The sequence below is a fragment of the Ambystoma mexicanum genome, chromosome 12 (genome assembly GCF_040938575.1).
Source record: "Ambystoma mexicanum isolate Mex_15411 chromosome 12, UKY_AmexF1_1, whole genome shotgun sequence".
NCBI lineage: Eukaryota > Metazoa > Chordata > Amphibia > Caudata > Ambystomatidae > Ambystoma > Ambystoma mexicanum.
Window position 1 is genome coordinate 646832826 of NC_090936.1, and position 16304 is coordinate 646849129.

Sequence of the window (16304 nt, forward strand, 5' to 3'; positions counted from 1 at the left end):
TCTGCGGCATCTAACAATTCGGCCGAACTCTTTAAAATCTGCAAGGATCTGGCCAACCCTGCTGCAGTCTCCACCTCTCCTGTCCCCTCCCAGGCCCTCTGCACGGCACTGGCTTCTCACTTCATTTCAAAAACTCAGGACATCCTGTCCTCACTCTCCTCCTATTACCTCCCCTCCTCTATTCCCTGCTCTCCCTCGGGCCCTTCTGCAGCCACCCCTCCTCTCTCCTTCTCTGCCTTTCCCCTTTTTTTCTGCTGACGAGATTTCGAGACAAGTCCGATCTATGAAAGTCTCGTCAAAACAGGTCCACCCCTGTTCCTCCAAAACTATCAAGGACCACATCGACTCCCTGGCACCTGCCCTGGCTGACTTCTGCAATCACTCCTTCGCCTCTGGAGACTTCCCATCCCCCCTCAAGCACTCCCTTGTGCACCCCTTTCTTAAGAAACCCTCTTCCGACCCCTCCTGCCCAGCTAACTATCGCCCAATCTCCATCACTCCCTTCCTGGGCAAGCTCCTGGAGAAACTGGCCATCTCCCAGCTGAATCTCCATGCTGAATCTATTGGTAGTCTTCATGACCACCAGTCTCGCTTCAGAGCTGCCAGAAGCACGGAAACTGCTCTCCTGAACATCCGTGAGGACCTGCTCTCAAACCTTGACTCTAACTCCCCTTGTGTTCTCATTTTGCTAGACCTCTCTTCTGCCTTTGACACGGTCAACCACACCATACTGCTCAACTGTCTCCGTGATAACCTGGGTATCACTGGTCAGGCTCTGGCATGGCTGACCTCCTTCCTCTCCAATCGACCCTCCCAGGTCCAACTGGGTTCCTTCGTCTCTGACATCTTTTTCTCTACCTGTGGTGTCCCCCAGGGATCTAACCTCTCCCCATGGCTGTTCAACCAGTCCCTGGCACTTCTTGCTCACCACATCGCTGCTCTCTGTCCCAACTTTCAGTGATATGCGGATGATACCCAGCTCATTTTCAGGCTACCCTCGGCCTCCTCTTCCCCTTCCCTCATCTCCGACTGTCTTTCTGCTATCCAGGAATGGTGTGCCGCCAACGTCCTCTGTCTTAATGCCAGTAAGACTGAGATTCTACTTATCGGCACACCCACTCCCTCCTTCCCTGCAGCTCTCTGGCCGGCCTCCCTTGGCCCTCTTCCTGCTCCTACCTGCAAGGTAAAAAACCTCAGGGTCATCTTCGACTCCACAGTCTCCTTCTCTCCTCACATATCTGACGTCTCTAAGAAGTCACACTACCAGCCACCTCCTCAGAGGTATCCTTCCTTTCCTCTCCTTCCCCCAGAAGCTCACTGTCTCCAGAGCCCTGGTTCTCTCGAAGCTGGACTACTGTAACAGCCTCTATCTTAATCTTCCTGCCTCTACTCTCCGCCCTTTGCAACTCATCCAGAACAAGACTGCGAGACTTGTCCTTGGCCTCAAGCCCAGGGACCGTATCTCTCCAGGACTGAAATCGCTACACTGGCTCCCAGTGGCCGCGAGGATTAAGTTCAAAACCCTCTGCATTGTCCACAAGGCCTTCTGGGGCCTTGGGCCAAAATACCTTCAACTCTCTCTTCCTAAATATCTTCCTTCTCGAGCTCTTCGCTCATCCACCTCCAACTACCTCAGGGTCAGCCGCTTCTCCAAGCAACGAGCTGGGGGTAGATCTCTCTCCGCAGCAGGGGCCTCCCTCTGGAACAGCCTTCCTGCCTCCCTGAAACTTCAGGAGAACCATCTCCGGTTCCGGAAGCACCTCAAAACCTTCCTCTTTGCCTCCGCTTTCTCTCCCTCTCTCCCCTGCTAAAAACACTGAACCTGCACTGAATCTACAACTGGCCACTCACCGATCTCGGTCCTTGGCCCTGCCACTCTTCCCTGCACTACCTACCTGCACTACGGGACTGTCTCTGAATCCTACAGCCCCTTCTCCCGGCACTTACCTTGCACTTGCCACCAGCTGGCCCTATTATTTATCTTGTATTCTACTAACCATGTACTGCACTTCCCCTCTCCCCTTCCCCTTGCACTTTTCCCAGTCCCCCTACCCTTGCACTTGCGCGATCTGAATGACACCTGGCCTAGTAGGATCGTTGTCTGTTCTCCCCTTGTTCCCCCCCCGCCTCGTCGCGCCTTGAGCCACTTGTGTATAGGCGCGTTACAAATGCCATATCATATCATTATCATATCATATCAAAGGGGTCGGGACGTAGGAGTACATGGCAAGTCCTTCTTTCGTTTTTATCGTAATAGGAAGGTGTGCAAGGAGTGGTTGGAGGGTTGGCATATAGCGTTCTCCTGAGATGTTCTCCCTGGTCCCCAGGATCCTCCCACTGAGTACCACCCCCAAGAGGACTATTGGGTAGCGGCCTCACGTCCTTAGCCTCACGGGAAGGGGTTCCCCTTCGGGGAGAAGTGACGACATTTTGGAATTCGTCAAAGTATTCATTAAGTTCACATACCTAATTATACGTTTTTGTAAACAGCATACGGTCCTGATAAGGCAACATCATCTGCATGTGCCAGGACAAGAACTATTTTAGAACCAAAATGTGGGACATGCACTTGCCAGTTCAACAAAGCCGTTTCTAGATATTAGTTCTGATGAATCTAACAATGTCACCACTATTTGCCCTGGGAGAGTCTCACCCCATAAAGCCAGGGAAGGGCAACCGCTACAGGATTCCGACCCTGGGGGTGGCTGCACGAGGGAGGACCATTTGGGGGAGACAATCCTGTTGGGAGTAAAGTGGAATCGCTAGATGGCACGCAGTATTCCCACCAGTCAAAGGACCTTAAACCACCTCCATATAACCCTAAGAACAATCCCTACTCTAATGGAGTCATAAATTGTACTCCTCTTACCATTCCCATAAAAGTACGAAGAAGAATAAGAGTCATCTCAATGAAGATCACTTTTTCAGTACTGACACGAGGGAGAGGAATGGAGGAATGATGATCGCTCCCAATAGGAACCACTGTCAGCGGTCTAGTCTTTCCCCAAATCCTACTGGCCAGAGCCAATATAAAAGCAAGAAAAGACTCAGGAAGTGTGAGAGGAGCCCTTCCTGGGCAAACCATGTGGAAGGAGTGAAGCCAGTCCAGAGAAGCCAGAAGAGGGAAGACAGGGACGCTTACTTGGAGGCAGTGAAATCCCTGACAGAGGCAAGAGGGAAAGACTGGCCAAGGAGAAGGAACTGAGAAGCTGACCAGAAGAACTGTGTCTCACAGTCTGCTGAACCTTCACAGACCCCAGAGACTGGTCCAGCAGAGGGAGAGAGAGACAGCTAGCTGAGGAGGAAAGCCGAGGCTCACAGTCTACCGAGTTCGCCAGACTGGCAGGAGAGCTAGTTTCCTTACCCTGCAGGGATGAGGCCCATTATTGAGTCTACGGAGAGAGGGAGAAGCAACAGGAATGGAGAGAGCTGCAGACGTAGGTCTGCCAGCCAGTCAGCAAAACAGCTAAACACCACGCTGGAGGAAGATGTGCTGCGGCAGATAGCAGAGAGGCTGACACAACCTCACCAAGGTGAGGAGGAGGTGGTGCCGGCAGTTTACCACGAGCAAGGGAAATGCTGCACGAACCGCACATCGAAGAGAGGCACAGTGGGAAGACTGCACTGAGCCAGGCGCACACTGGGTCAATTCTATGAAGCAGGCGGAGAGGAGGAGGTGCCAAAGGCAATTGTTAAGCCCAGGGAAAGTGAACGGGATAACAGGTTGCTGGCACACCAATGCCGTTACTTAAATTTAGAATGAAAGGAAATAAATATACACGAGGGGAAGATCATCATCAGTGAGAAACACAAAATACATGAAGGGGAAGACAAAGACTGACATGCCAAGGTAAGAAAATATCCTGTACGGCCTTGTGAACTTTTGTCAAGAGAAGTGACTGTGTTGGGCAGTTTAGTGAACCCAGCCTGTCAAACTTAGGGGGGTGGGAGTCATTTCCCCCAGACACTACAAAGCGTTGAATGTTTTAAATATAAAAGTTGTTGCAGCATACCACGTGAAGACAAATGTGTCTTTTGTATAAACTATGAAAAGGAAAAGTCATTTATGAACTATAATGATGTGGCTCAAGGGAAAATCATGTCTTGGAGACCTTGAGCTATGGTTATGACATAGTAACAGAAGAAGTTAAAAGAAAACAGTAACACTGTGAACTGTGAATAAAAGATCAAGCTACGTGAACACACTAAGGTGAGAGACAAAGTCCTCTTGGAAACTTGGTGATGCTTTTAAAAATGGATGGTAAATGCAAAGAACCTAAGGAAGGAGTTCCTTCCTAGAACTGAATTTTTGTCCATGTGGAAAACCCTTTTTGTTCAATTTTGAACCCTTAAGGATGAACTTTGACCATTTTTGAACACTTGAAGAAAACAAGGAACAGTACCCTTTGCAACTTAGAGTTATTTTAGAGTATGAGGGCCAGAATAGGATTACAGACACAGGACTTACTTTTATTGGAACAACGTGACATTGACAGACCCATTTGCTTTTTGTTGAAGTAGGGAAATTCCTCTTGGATTAGGGACAGTGGAATTTTTCTAACGCATTTTCTTCTCAATAAAGGTCTTTAGCCAAAACCATGTCTAACTTGTGCCTCACATAGTATAGAGTGAGAACAGAAGAGGTGCCACTACACATCCCTACCGTGCACCTCCATTAACCTCTAACCTGGGCGTGCATTCTCCTGGATACCCAACTCCAACAGCTGCCCTGTTTCTATGGAATTCTACCCAGATCCTAAACATACTTTAGGGAATGCCCATTTCATGAAGCACTCTCCACAACTTTGACCTATTAACACAGCCAAAAGTTGTGGGGGTGTCCATAAATGCAACATATATAGGTATGGCATTAATGTGAGTAGAATTGTCAAGACTCAGATATAAGTGCAACACCTGATTCGTAGTGCCAAGACCCTCACAAAAACCCAACTGTGAGCCCATTAAAGTATTGTGCAAGTCCACCCACTCACTTAGATAGTACAATAAAGTAAGCAAAAAGATCTTTAAACTATTCAAAAGAGATATTAGTCGATAAGAAATAGTAAGAGTGGCGTTACCTTTCTTGTAAATTGTCCATAATAGTGCATTACTCAAAGAAGTACAATGGTGATAAGAAATCAAGTGAAAAACTAAAAGAGTTAAGATGGTGTTGTGGTTCAATCACTCTGATGAGGTCCAGCTAAACAGAGAAGTGTGTTGTGGGAGTTGTAAAGTCAGCACTCCAACAAATAAGCACAGAGGAGCTCATAGAGTCAAGTTAATGTAAGAAAACGTATGGCAACCGAATCACTCCAGGAAATTAGTGCATGGGTGCCAAATCAATACAGGAGTTCTGAGAGTTAAGTCATTTGCCAAATTAGTGTGGGAGCACTGACAGAGAATAAATAGAAGAACTTTATCTTGGGAGTTGTATTCTAGGTGACTACTTGAAGGCCAGGCAGTCGTTCCCTTGAATCAAAAGGATCTTCTAGTTTACTTCAGTAAGAAGCCAAGAGATACTAGCATAGAGGCACCAGTGTAAAGAACAGTTAAGTCATGATGTGTTGGCCCCGTTGCAGTTAGCGTGTGAAAACAGCTGCTGAAAAACTATGAAAAACAACGTGGGGTGGGACATGAACCCCAACCTATAGACGGCTGTGAACGAAAAACCTATTTGTTTCCATACTTTTGAAACACTGTGGTTGGCGTCATTCACAAAGAAAACAGAGTGCAAAGTAAACAAAGAGGAATTGCCTCATGAATGGGTATTTGAAGGCTTTGCATCTCTTACACCATCCTCTTTAAAGAGTGCCTCACCTCAGGTCAGCTTTGAAACAGCGTAGAAAAAAAGACAAGTCATGGAACCAACCACCCATTCCTTTCACATAAATAACAAATAAGTGTTTTTTATAGCAGCCCTTGTAGGATTTCAGTAAAGAATGGACAATAAGCAACAGCAAGGGGCACAGACCACTATGCAAACCAGCAGCTGAGAATGGATCTTGGCATCACTAATTCAATCATAAATGGCATCCTCAAAATTAACTGTAGAGAGAGACATGTCAAAGGATCGTTTTTTTAAGAATCAAAAGATCAATAGAACCGTAGTGTAGAAAGAGGGTTTTGGGAGGGGGGCATGAATGTCTTTGTAACAATTAAATGCTATGCTCCTGAGAACAATAGAGACTGCAGTGGATCAGCCAGTGCACAGGGGAAAATGTAGGACCGGCATGCTGAGCGACGAGTGAATACAAAGGACTTCTCATATTGTGAAATGTATGGAAACTTTCATGCTCCAATATCCAGCTGGTCAGATTTCAGCAGTTTAAAAAAAACGAAATTGTGAAAGAGAGCAGAAAGAGAAAAATGTCACCGGCTATAAAGAAAACAATCCAAGAAACAAAATGAAAAACAACATAGTAAATAGTGCTTTGATCTAATTATGCAAGCTTGTACAGAACTATACTTAGATTACGATTTATCAAACGTTATTCTTCATACAATAATCTTTTAAGACTTGATTATTGTGAAATTCAGTCCATTTGTAACATACGTTTTCCACTCTGGGAAAATGTTTACATTTGCTTAGAAACAGGGACATGCCAAATGTAAACGCCTTTGATACCTCATGTAAAAGATTAAGTTGACTTACATGAAGTATAAGGGCATCCATTTGCTAAAACAAATTTGCCTTACTGTTTACAAATGTTGAGGAATTGTCATAAGAAATAAAGCACACTTTAGTCATAAACATTACTTTCTTTCTCACAAACCTTTGCAGTAATCTGCTGGGTCTTCTTGTTCCTCATCATCAGATCCAAGAATTTCCTCCTCTGGTTCTTGAGGTGTGGGTTCCGGCAAAGGAGGTGGCGGAGGTGGTGGTGGCGGCGGAGGTGGTGGGGCAGAAGGAGCTTTCTGCTGAGGCTCTGGCCTACAAAATAAGAAACAATACATTTGTTAACATATCCATTCATCCATGTTATCCTTTTTGGAAAAGAGAAAAGTAAAGTGATAGTTCATAACTAATAACTCCACTAAAGGTTGATCTGAACATGCCTGCAAACAACTATGAAATGGATCGCTTTTACATAAATAATTTCCCCAAAAATGATTGCCATTACATTTCATTCTAAAAGCTAAACAAAGATACATCTGGTGCTGTTCCCTTAACCATAGGTTTGCCCTACCCAAGGTTATCAGATCCCAGAGGTACAAAAAGAAAAGAAGAAAAACATGGTTTGGGGATCCCCAGGTATTGAGGAAGGGAGGCTAAATGTGAAAAGGGGGGCAGCGCAAAACATTCTTTCCTCCCTCCACTTCTTATGATAAATGTGTGTATACAGCGGTAGTAAAAGCCCTTTTACTAATTATTCTACCTAATATTCTACCTATGTTGACAATGCACATTTTCCTCATAGAAGGGACTCTCTCCATATGTATCGTAAACTAATTCCATGCAATAAGATGCGAGCGCTTTATATGCACTTTAGGATGAACCAGCTACATACCCTGGAAAGGACTTGGAAGTCTCGACTTGCAGATGTTGCACTATGCCCGATTCTCAGGAAACCTTGAGGCACTGGGTTACTGTTTTTCAGCATTTTAACTCTTCTAGATGTCAATTTTTTAAAGACTATTCACGTGGGCACTGAATTATTGGATGAATTTGTTTTGGTCTAGACTGATGTGGAGGGAGAACATTTCTTTAATAATTGCACTGTATCATTTTTTAACTATGATATTGGATCAATTTATGTGAATATGTAAGTATGTTTGTTCTTTGTATTTGTGTAAGGTTTGGTGTAAACCAATAACATTTCAAAATGTATACGCCCTTTTTAAAAGGCTTGTAACTTTGGAGCCGTTTAACAAATCTTGACATACCTTACTGTAAAGGGTGCAGAAGTAATACTGTGACAAGGAGGGGTCACAGAACCCTATCTCTCCATAACTCTGAGGGGTTTCCCCGCCTCAAGTGAAATAACTAGTGTCAGAATGTCCAAAGCAAATGTCCCAATGTCAGAATCACAACTCTGTCCCTCGCACTCCAAGTTTAAACTAAATGAAAAGAAGGTATTTCTAGACCAAAGGGGTGGTGCCGTTCCCCTGGACAAAAGGCAGTTGTGGAATCTTCAGATCTTTAAGTATTGTGACCATCTCCCTCAATAGGCCTTGTTCAGGATTCTTGTAAAGTTCAACAATTGTTGGGGGAAACCCTGTTCCCTAGTTGGCCCTTCCCAGGCTTCTTTTCTGTCTCTGGTTCCCCAACCCCAATTGGCAGACCTGGTTCTTTTTTCATCAGGCACAATTGCAAAAACAAAGGAGTTTGGTTGTGTTTCCAAAATGCGTTGTGTCCCTGACCCTTGTTGGCAGACCTGGTTTCCTCCCACCAGGCACTGCGACGAAGAAAGGCTTGGAGGCACTCTTAAGCTGTGGCATCACATACAGACTTGGTTAACTCACCTGCCAAGTACTGCATTTATGGTCCATCACTCTCACAGTTCTCTTTATATGGGTGCAGATCCCAGACTCACGCGGTGGGCTTCCACCAGTATTACGCTAAACTTGGGTCACTGATCCACTGAGTACTGACAAAGTTACTCACCATAGTGACTACCTTACTCCTAGTCCATAGTCCCCTTTCATCCATACTTGTGGGACATTCCGTCCTTCAGGACGGGACCGGAGCACTTTTAAAAAATCATCAAAACATTTACATTTTTTGTCCTCCTTATATTTTTAAGCGGGGCCACCGCACGTGACTTAACCCAGCTTCCTGAGCTCTGCCCCACTCATCACCCTTCAGTCATTTTCTCTGCAGGGGCAGACGCTCCTGCATCGCTGGGAATATTTTTCTTTTTGTTCCCTTGTCCTACATTCCTGCTCCGGTTCCACAGTTATCTTTCCTCCATCTATGCCGGAGCATCTGGGATTCGTGTCCTGTCCATCCTGCAAACGCCGTTTTGTGAGGGTGGCCCCTCACTCTCTTTTCCTGGAGTGCTTAGGCCCGGAACACGTTGGGACTCATGCTTCTGCTGCGACTCCCTCTCCTTACGTGCACTCCAGCGTCGGCTTGTCAGATGGGAAGAAGTTTTTCAACGCGTTCCTCCACCACACTTACAGCACTTCATTGAAGAAAAAAAGAAATTACCACTAACTCCATTCCTTTTCAGGGCACCCCAGCCAGGGGACTCCTTCCCGGGGTCTTCTAGATCTGGGAGGGGCTCAAGTGGCTCTATTAGCAGGGATCTCCCCAGGTATTCCGCAAGGGATCTAACAGGCACTGCAGAGTTTCTTCCGAGGACCTCCGTAAGGGGGCTGCCAAAACCATATCTTCTTCAGAGGCTCCCCTTTTAGGGGCTAAGGTTAGGCCCAGCACTTCTGTGGCTGTTACGGGGGTCAGCCCCCAGGATTCCACATCTGGAACTAACTGCAGCGAGTCTTGGCTCGAGGTCACTCTCAAGGTAACTAAATGTACCGGGGTTACTCCCGAGGTTCCCCTTCTTGGGCCTGTATCTGACACTGGTAGGATGGAGGGGCCCCCTTTGAGGGTCCTGGCTTCAGTGGGTGACGCCAAGCATTCCCACACTCAGACCTGTGGTGACACCAATCCTGCTGAGGGGGCAAATAAGCCGGTCACGCACCATAAGCCTTCCAGTACCGGGTCCGCCGAGGGTCCCCCCGTCGGGGCTAATTCTTCAGCAGTCCCTAAGGTGTCTGGTAAACACTCTAGATCTGCTAGTACCGGCTCTGGCAAGGTTCCTTGTCCCAAGGCTAAAATGACACACACAACCCGACTCCCCTGTGGTGACTATGGCCTCACTTACTCCTGTGATTCAGTTCGCATCAGGCATTGACACAATGGCAGCCTAACCCCTGCGGACCCCGGCAGCCATTTTGACTACCTCTCTTAAACCAATGTTAACCACGGCTCGTGCTGAGGGGCCTGTTTTGGGGCAGAGCAGCCTTTTCCACGCTTTGTGGAGAGTAAGAACCCGTTCCGCCCTCCAATGGATTGGCGTGCTCGGACACCGCTACTGCATACAGTCCTGCTCCCTCCTGCGTTCGCCCCTTTGATCTACGTGGATTCAATTGGTGGGGGACCATCCTGACAACCATCCTCTTTGAGATCATGGGGGTATGCCCCTTCTGAGAGCCCTCTGCCCACTTCAGCACCTAGACCTTCTTCTGAGGATGCATTTTTTGGGAAATTTCAGACACTTATGCATTCTGATCCCATGAAGGTGTACTGTACGGATTTGTTTAAGGAAATGTATTCTAAGCCGCCTGAACCGGACCCTGTTCCGGCAAGCCCCATGCCGTTTCTGATAGTGCCACCTCCTCCCCCTCTCCCCTGTGGGTACTCCTCCCCCACTGCCTCCTTTGCCTTCACTTTCCTCTGTGGAAAAGAATCTGGTTGCTCTGCCAACCACCCCTTCGGGGGCCTGAGGCGCCACATGCGGCGGATCAGTCTTCTGTTCCCGCCTCACTCGATGAGGACCAGGCAGACCAGGACGGCGATGAACCGCTCCGCTCTATTAGAGCCTTTCACGACTAGGTGCTGGATATGATGGCGCTGCTAGACATCCCAATACCAGAAGCCCCAGCTCCACAAGAGGGGGTACTTTCTGGAGCCTTCACTCTGTCGACACAGGAGCGGACCGGCCTGTTCCTTCAGAAGGATGTCTTGGCAGAGGCCCGTAAGGTCTGGGGAAAACCTAATTCCAGGCAGTATCTGAACAAGAAGATTGACGCTCCCTATAAGCTTCATGCTTCTGAGGACATATCTTTGTCCGCTTACCCACTCCCCTCGTCGACGGTGGTGGCAGCAGCTATGCTCCAGTACAAGACAGCCTCTACATCCTCCACTGCAGCATCACAGACCCTTTCCAAGGAGGACAAGCTTCTTGATGCCATTGGGAAAAAGGTATTTTCCAAATCCGCTCTTCAGCTATGTCAGGCTAATAACTGAGCTTCTCCTGTCGGCTGCCAATGTCAAACTATGGAAAGAGCTAGCGGAGTTCCAGGAATGTATTCCTGCTGATAGACTCGAGGACTTCAAAGATGGGTTGTCGAATGCCAGGGTTCTGGCGCAGGATCTACTTGAGGCTGCGGCCCATCATGTAGACACTTCCGCTCGAGGCCTTATGGTCGGGGTAGACATCTCCCACCAAGCGGGACTGCATGCTACGAAGTTCTCAAAGGAAGTTCAGGACAAAGCGCTTGATCTCCCCTTTCGAGGGTAAAGAACTGTTCCACTCCTCCATGGATGAGGAACTCACAAAGACCAAGGCAAGCACAGAAACTGCCAAGTCATTGTCGGTCCTTGCGAAAACTCCAGCAGAAGCACCTTAGACTCAGAGGTCGGGGTCCCAAACAAGATCCGTCTCTGATTTCAGAGGCTTTCAGGACAGCCGTGGGCACGGAATAGATGCTCCAGCTGGTGGGCCCGCCGTAAACAGCAACGGCAAGATGGCCGGTTTTTCTCTCAGTCAACAGCCTCCTCGTCAGAAACGAGTGGTCTCCCCGCCGATAAAACATCTAAATGATAATTTTCATCGGTCGCACTTGACTCCGTTGAGAGGACGAATTTTGTCTCATCTGGAGGAATGGCCGACGATCACGGAAGACCGATGGGTTTTGTCAATCGCTCGGGTGGGCTCCCACATGCCACTCCCCCCCCCCCGGCCCCACTCTTCAATCCTCCCCTCCAGCAGTCTGGGTTTCCCTCCCTCAGAGCCGAGGTAGAGAAGCTTCAAGACCTCAGAGCAGTGGAACTTGTTCTCCTCAGGGAGCAAGAGGAGGGCTACTACTCCAGTCTGTTTACAGTGCCCAAACCCAACCAGGCTGGCCTGCGCATTATGCTCGACCTTTCCAAGTTTAATCTCTTTCTCCCCCAAGAGAAATTCAAGATGATTACGCCCTGATCTGTAAAGTCCTCTCTCTGGAAGGGCGATTGGCTCAGCGTGGTAAACCTTCAGGATGCATACATACACATTCTGATCTGGATCCCGCATCGAAAATATCTGCAGTTCTCCGTGGGGACGGAGCACTTCCAGTTTCGTGTGCTTCCGTTTTGTCTCAGCTTGGCACTGCATGTCTTTACGAAGATGATGTCAGTCCTCGGAGAGTTCCTCAGACTGCAGGGGGTTCATGTATATTCATACTTGGATGATTGGCTTCTGCACAGTCCTTGCCTGCACAGTCCTTGCCCTAAGGCCGCTACGAGAGCCATTAAGAGCTCCATTAAGCAATATATGCTTTTAAGCCAACAGAATATCCTGCACCCTGCTTAGCTCGCAAATTTCAGGGGCCCACGGCTTATCTACCTTTGATTTAACGTGGATACACTACCATAAGATGGCCGCCGCTTCGAGTGTTCCATGTGCCTGACTCTGTCCGCCCAGGCTGCCTGACTTCCCTGCTCTGCCTCACTTCGATTGGCTGCCCATTCATAGCCAACCACAAGCCACCGTCAGGCGAGAGCTGGCCTGCGAAGTAAGGCCAAGAAAGAAGGCTCCCCCGCTGACGGAGCTGACCGAGCGCTACCGGCGCTAGGCGATGACCCTATGTTCAAATTGGTGCAACTTCATCACGCTTCCATTGCCCTTCTTCCCATCAACCAGCGGTACGTGCCCATTCGCAATGCAAGGTATACCTGCCACCTGCACTACCACTAACTTGCACTATTGACTTTGGAATACTCTGTGACTCTGCCCACTTGCGATGCTCCCCTGTTGCGCCGGCCCACAGACAGCGTGACACGTAAATCAGCCACTTTACTCTCGGCAGTGTCCTAACACTACGCGCCCATATTCCAATCTGCTGTACTCTGCTTTAACCATCTTATGCTTATTGTGCAATGCCCAGTATGATACGATACACTCCTTGAACTATACATGCATACGCTATGCTGCCCTTACCTGTTATGCCTATATCTGATACTAACCTCAGGTTATTTGTTCAGCCTAATTTTTGTTGTGCCTCACATTGAAATTGTTATTGTTTGCCCACATTTGCCACTTGCCTTGCACATCTGTTTAGCCTGCTGTGCCTCTCTTTGAAATTGTTATCGAACTATATATGCATACGCTGTGCTGCCCCTCACCTGTTATGCCTATACCTGATACTAACCTCAGGTTATTTGTTCAGCCTAATTTTTGTTGTGCCTCACATTGAAATTGTTATTGTTTGCCCACATTTGCCACTGGGCTAGCACATGTGTTTAGCCCAATTTGCTCCTGCCAGTTCATGCCTTATAAATTAGCGCGTAGACCACATCTGATCTGTGTTGGCCCCCATGGTCGCTAATAGACCACATTTGTTCCGTGTTGGCCCCCATGGTCGCTAATAGACCACACCTGATCTGTGTTATCCCCTATGGTTGCTGTATCTTGGAATGCCTTTCCCAGCCTCCTAGTCATACGATAGCATCTGCACTTATTGCCATTGACATTGTCACACCCGTCCCACTCAGGAGAACCAATCCTGTCCGTGCCAACTAGCTCACAGGTACCATTCAAGCAACTAGCTCCTCCATCATGCACGTCAGTGTGCGCCCTCTACTGCACTACATCCTAGCCACACACATTGCCTTAATCATTCAATTACCCAAGGCAACCACCCCCACCTTTGAGGTCGATAATTTGGCCTGCCCAAACCCACACCACCCAGCTTCACCTACCATGACTATGACCCCCATAACGAGCCCCTCAGCAACTATCGCAGGCGCTCACCACCCGAGCAACCAGATTAACTAATACCTTAATGACCCAGCTCTCTGGCTAGAACACTTTGCCAGGAAACCCACGCCTAACCAACCTTGCCCTCTCACTCGCAGGAATAAGAGACTAGGTACCAGATTCCGCATTCGTCCTTCCCGCACTAACACCACTAAGCTAGCCCCACACATTCCACCCTCGCCCACCGCTACCTGCAAAATCAAGACCACAGGGGTTGAATTGCCTGTATTCAAGGGCGCCCTTATCAATGCTAGATCTCTCACAGCACATGCTCTTGACATAGCCGACCTTATCACCACTGCTGACCTTGACTTCATTGCCATATCCGAAACCTGGCTACATGCCGCATCTGGCCCCTCTCTAGCCCTGGCAATACCGCCTGACTATGGCATCACGCGCTGCGACCGCTCCTCTGCACAAACTAGAGGTGGTGGCCTGGCCTTCATCCATAAAAATTCCCTTGACCTAAGAGTGGTAGCCGATTCCAAACTTGAATCAGCTGAACTGTTGTCAATCAAAATAGTACTAACACCCAACCAAACGGCCACCCTTCACCTTATCTACAGGCCACCAGGCCCAGCACCCACCTTTGTCAGTGAAATATTCACTCTCCTCCTAGACAAAACGAAAAACAACTCGCAAACAATCATCTTAGGCAACCTTAATCTAGGTTGCGGCGACCCTAAAGATCTTGTAGCAACTGATCTGGAGAATGCTCTCACAGACCTAGGCCTCACCTTGTACATCCAAGAACCAACCCATATCAAAGGCAGGACCATCGATTGGTTAGCCGGCTCCAACTGTAACATCCAGATCCTCAACAACTCCCCATGCTTATGGTCTGACCATCACATCATAATGTTTAACGTCGAAGCTACCCCGCCAGCTCCAACGCCAATAGCCCCAGCACTCCCCACCCGCAACAAAAGAAATATAACAAAGGAACAACTCCTCCCTCTGTTACTCCCATCCCTTAATGCGGCAACTAACTCTTGTTCTGATCCCACCTCCCTAGCAGATACCTATAACCAAACTATGCTCATGGCTATTGACACTATAGCACCAATCAAACCTAGGAAGGCCAAACCGCAAGCACATCTTAACTCATGGTTCACTCCTCAGCTAAGAATCCTCCGCAAAGCTAAACGCTGTGCGGAAAATCGATGGAAAAGCCACCCATCTGATGAACACAAAGATGGCTTCCTCCTCGCCTCCCTTTTTTTATAAAGATGCCATCATCACTGCTAAAAAAGAATCGCTTAACAACCGTATCCTACAAGCTGACTAACTCCAAGGAACTTTTTAGAAACCTATAAGAGCTCGAAACCCCAGTCTCCCCTCCTGACACATGCACGAAAGACAGCAATTGGTGTGCTAACATTCAAGCAGCACTACTAAACAAAATCTCTATGCTTCAATCCAAAATCAAAGAAAAGCAAGACAGCCTGAAGTGCGACAACCGCTCACTCTCCCCTACCAGGCCCACCCCATCCAACACTGCTATCACCAAACCCTTCACCTTCTCACCACTCACTGTCACTGAGGTAGAAAACATTATCCTGAGGATTAAACCGTCTAACTGCCAAGGTGACCCGTGCCCAGCTCCTATCATTAAGGATTCTGCCCATGATTTAGCCCCATTCATCACAGCCTTCATCAACTCCTCCTTTAAAACAGGTATTGTCCCGGACAACCTTAAGGACGCCTGGGTGATCCCGCTACTAAAAAAACCTTCTCTAGACCCAAATATACCCACGAACTTCTGACCTATTACTACAGTACCATTTCTGCTTAAGATACTGGACCGTGCAGCTTACCTGCAGATCCAAAAATACCTCGAATCAAACAATCTGCTGGGTCTACGACAATCCGGATTTCGGCCCAGACATGGGACCGAAACAGCTCTACTAGACCTAAAAACTCAGATCGAAGTACTAAAGGACAATGGCAAACTAGCAATGCTATTACTCCTCGACCTCTCCGCCGCATTTGATTTGGTTAACCACCAAATCCTTTGCAGACACCTCCACTCTGCTGCCAACTTCTCACCGTCCGCTGCGGCCTGGATCAAATCCTTCTTGAGCAACAGATCCATGAGGGTCTTTGCACCCTCCGCAGCGGTGGATCCTTCCCCTATTCATTGCGGCGTACCTCAGGGTTCTTGCGTGTCACTGACACTTTACAATATCTTTACGAAACAACTCTTTGATGTGCTTGATTATCTGGGTGTCTCCTACACCAATTATGCGGACGACACCCAGATACTCATTCCCATCTCAGGTGATTATCTGGCTGACACCAAGGCCCTCAATGACGTCTACCTCGTTATCCAAGCTTGGATGGCCCAGCACCAGCTATGTCTGAACGACGATAAGACGGAGCTCCTTATCTTGGGTACCTCACAACGCCTGAGCAAACTCGAGCCCTCTTATCAGTCGTTCACCATAGACGGCAATACCATACGTGTCTCGAAAGACACCAAAACATTAGGCTTTTACCTAGACTCGACCCTATCCCTATCGAGACAAACAAATGCAGTTAGGTCTGCCTCTGCCTACACGT

The 16304-nt window shown here is 48.0% G+C and overlaps 1 protein-coding gene across 2 annotated transcripts in view; it reads right to left on the reverse strand.

Moving 5' to 3' along the window:
* Window positions 1-16304, reverse strand: part of SRPK2 (SRSF protein kinase 2) — a 1693306-nt gene that overhangs the window by 1106428 nt on the left and 570574 nt on the right. For both annotated transcript variants that reach the window (XM_069629122.1, XM_069629123.1), the window contains one exon: window positions 6774-6931. In XM_069629122.1, coding sequence (XP_069485223.1) covers window positions 6774-6931 — 158 coding nt within the window. The remainder of the gene's footprint in view (window positions 1-6773; window positions 6932-16304) is intronic.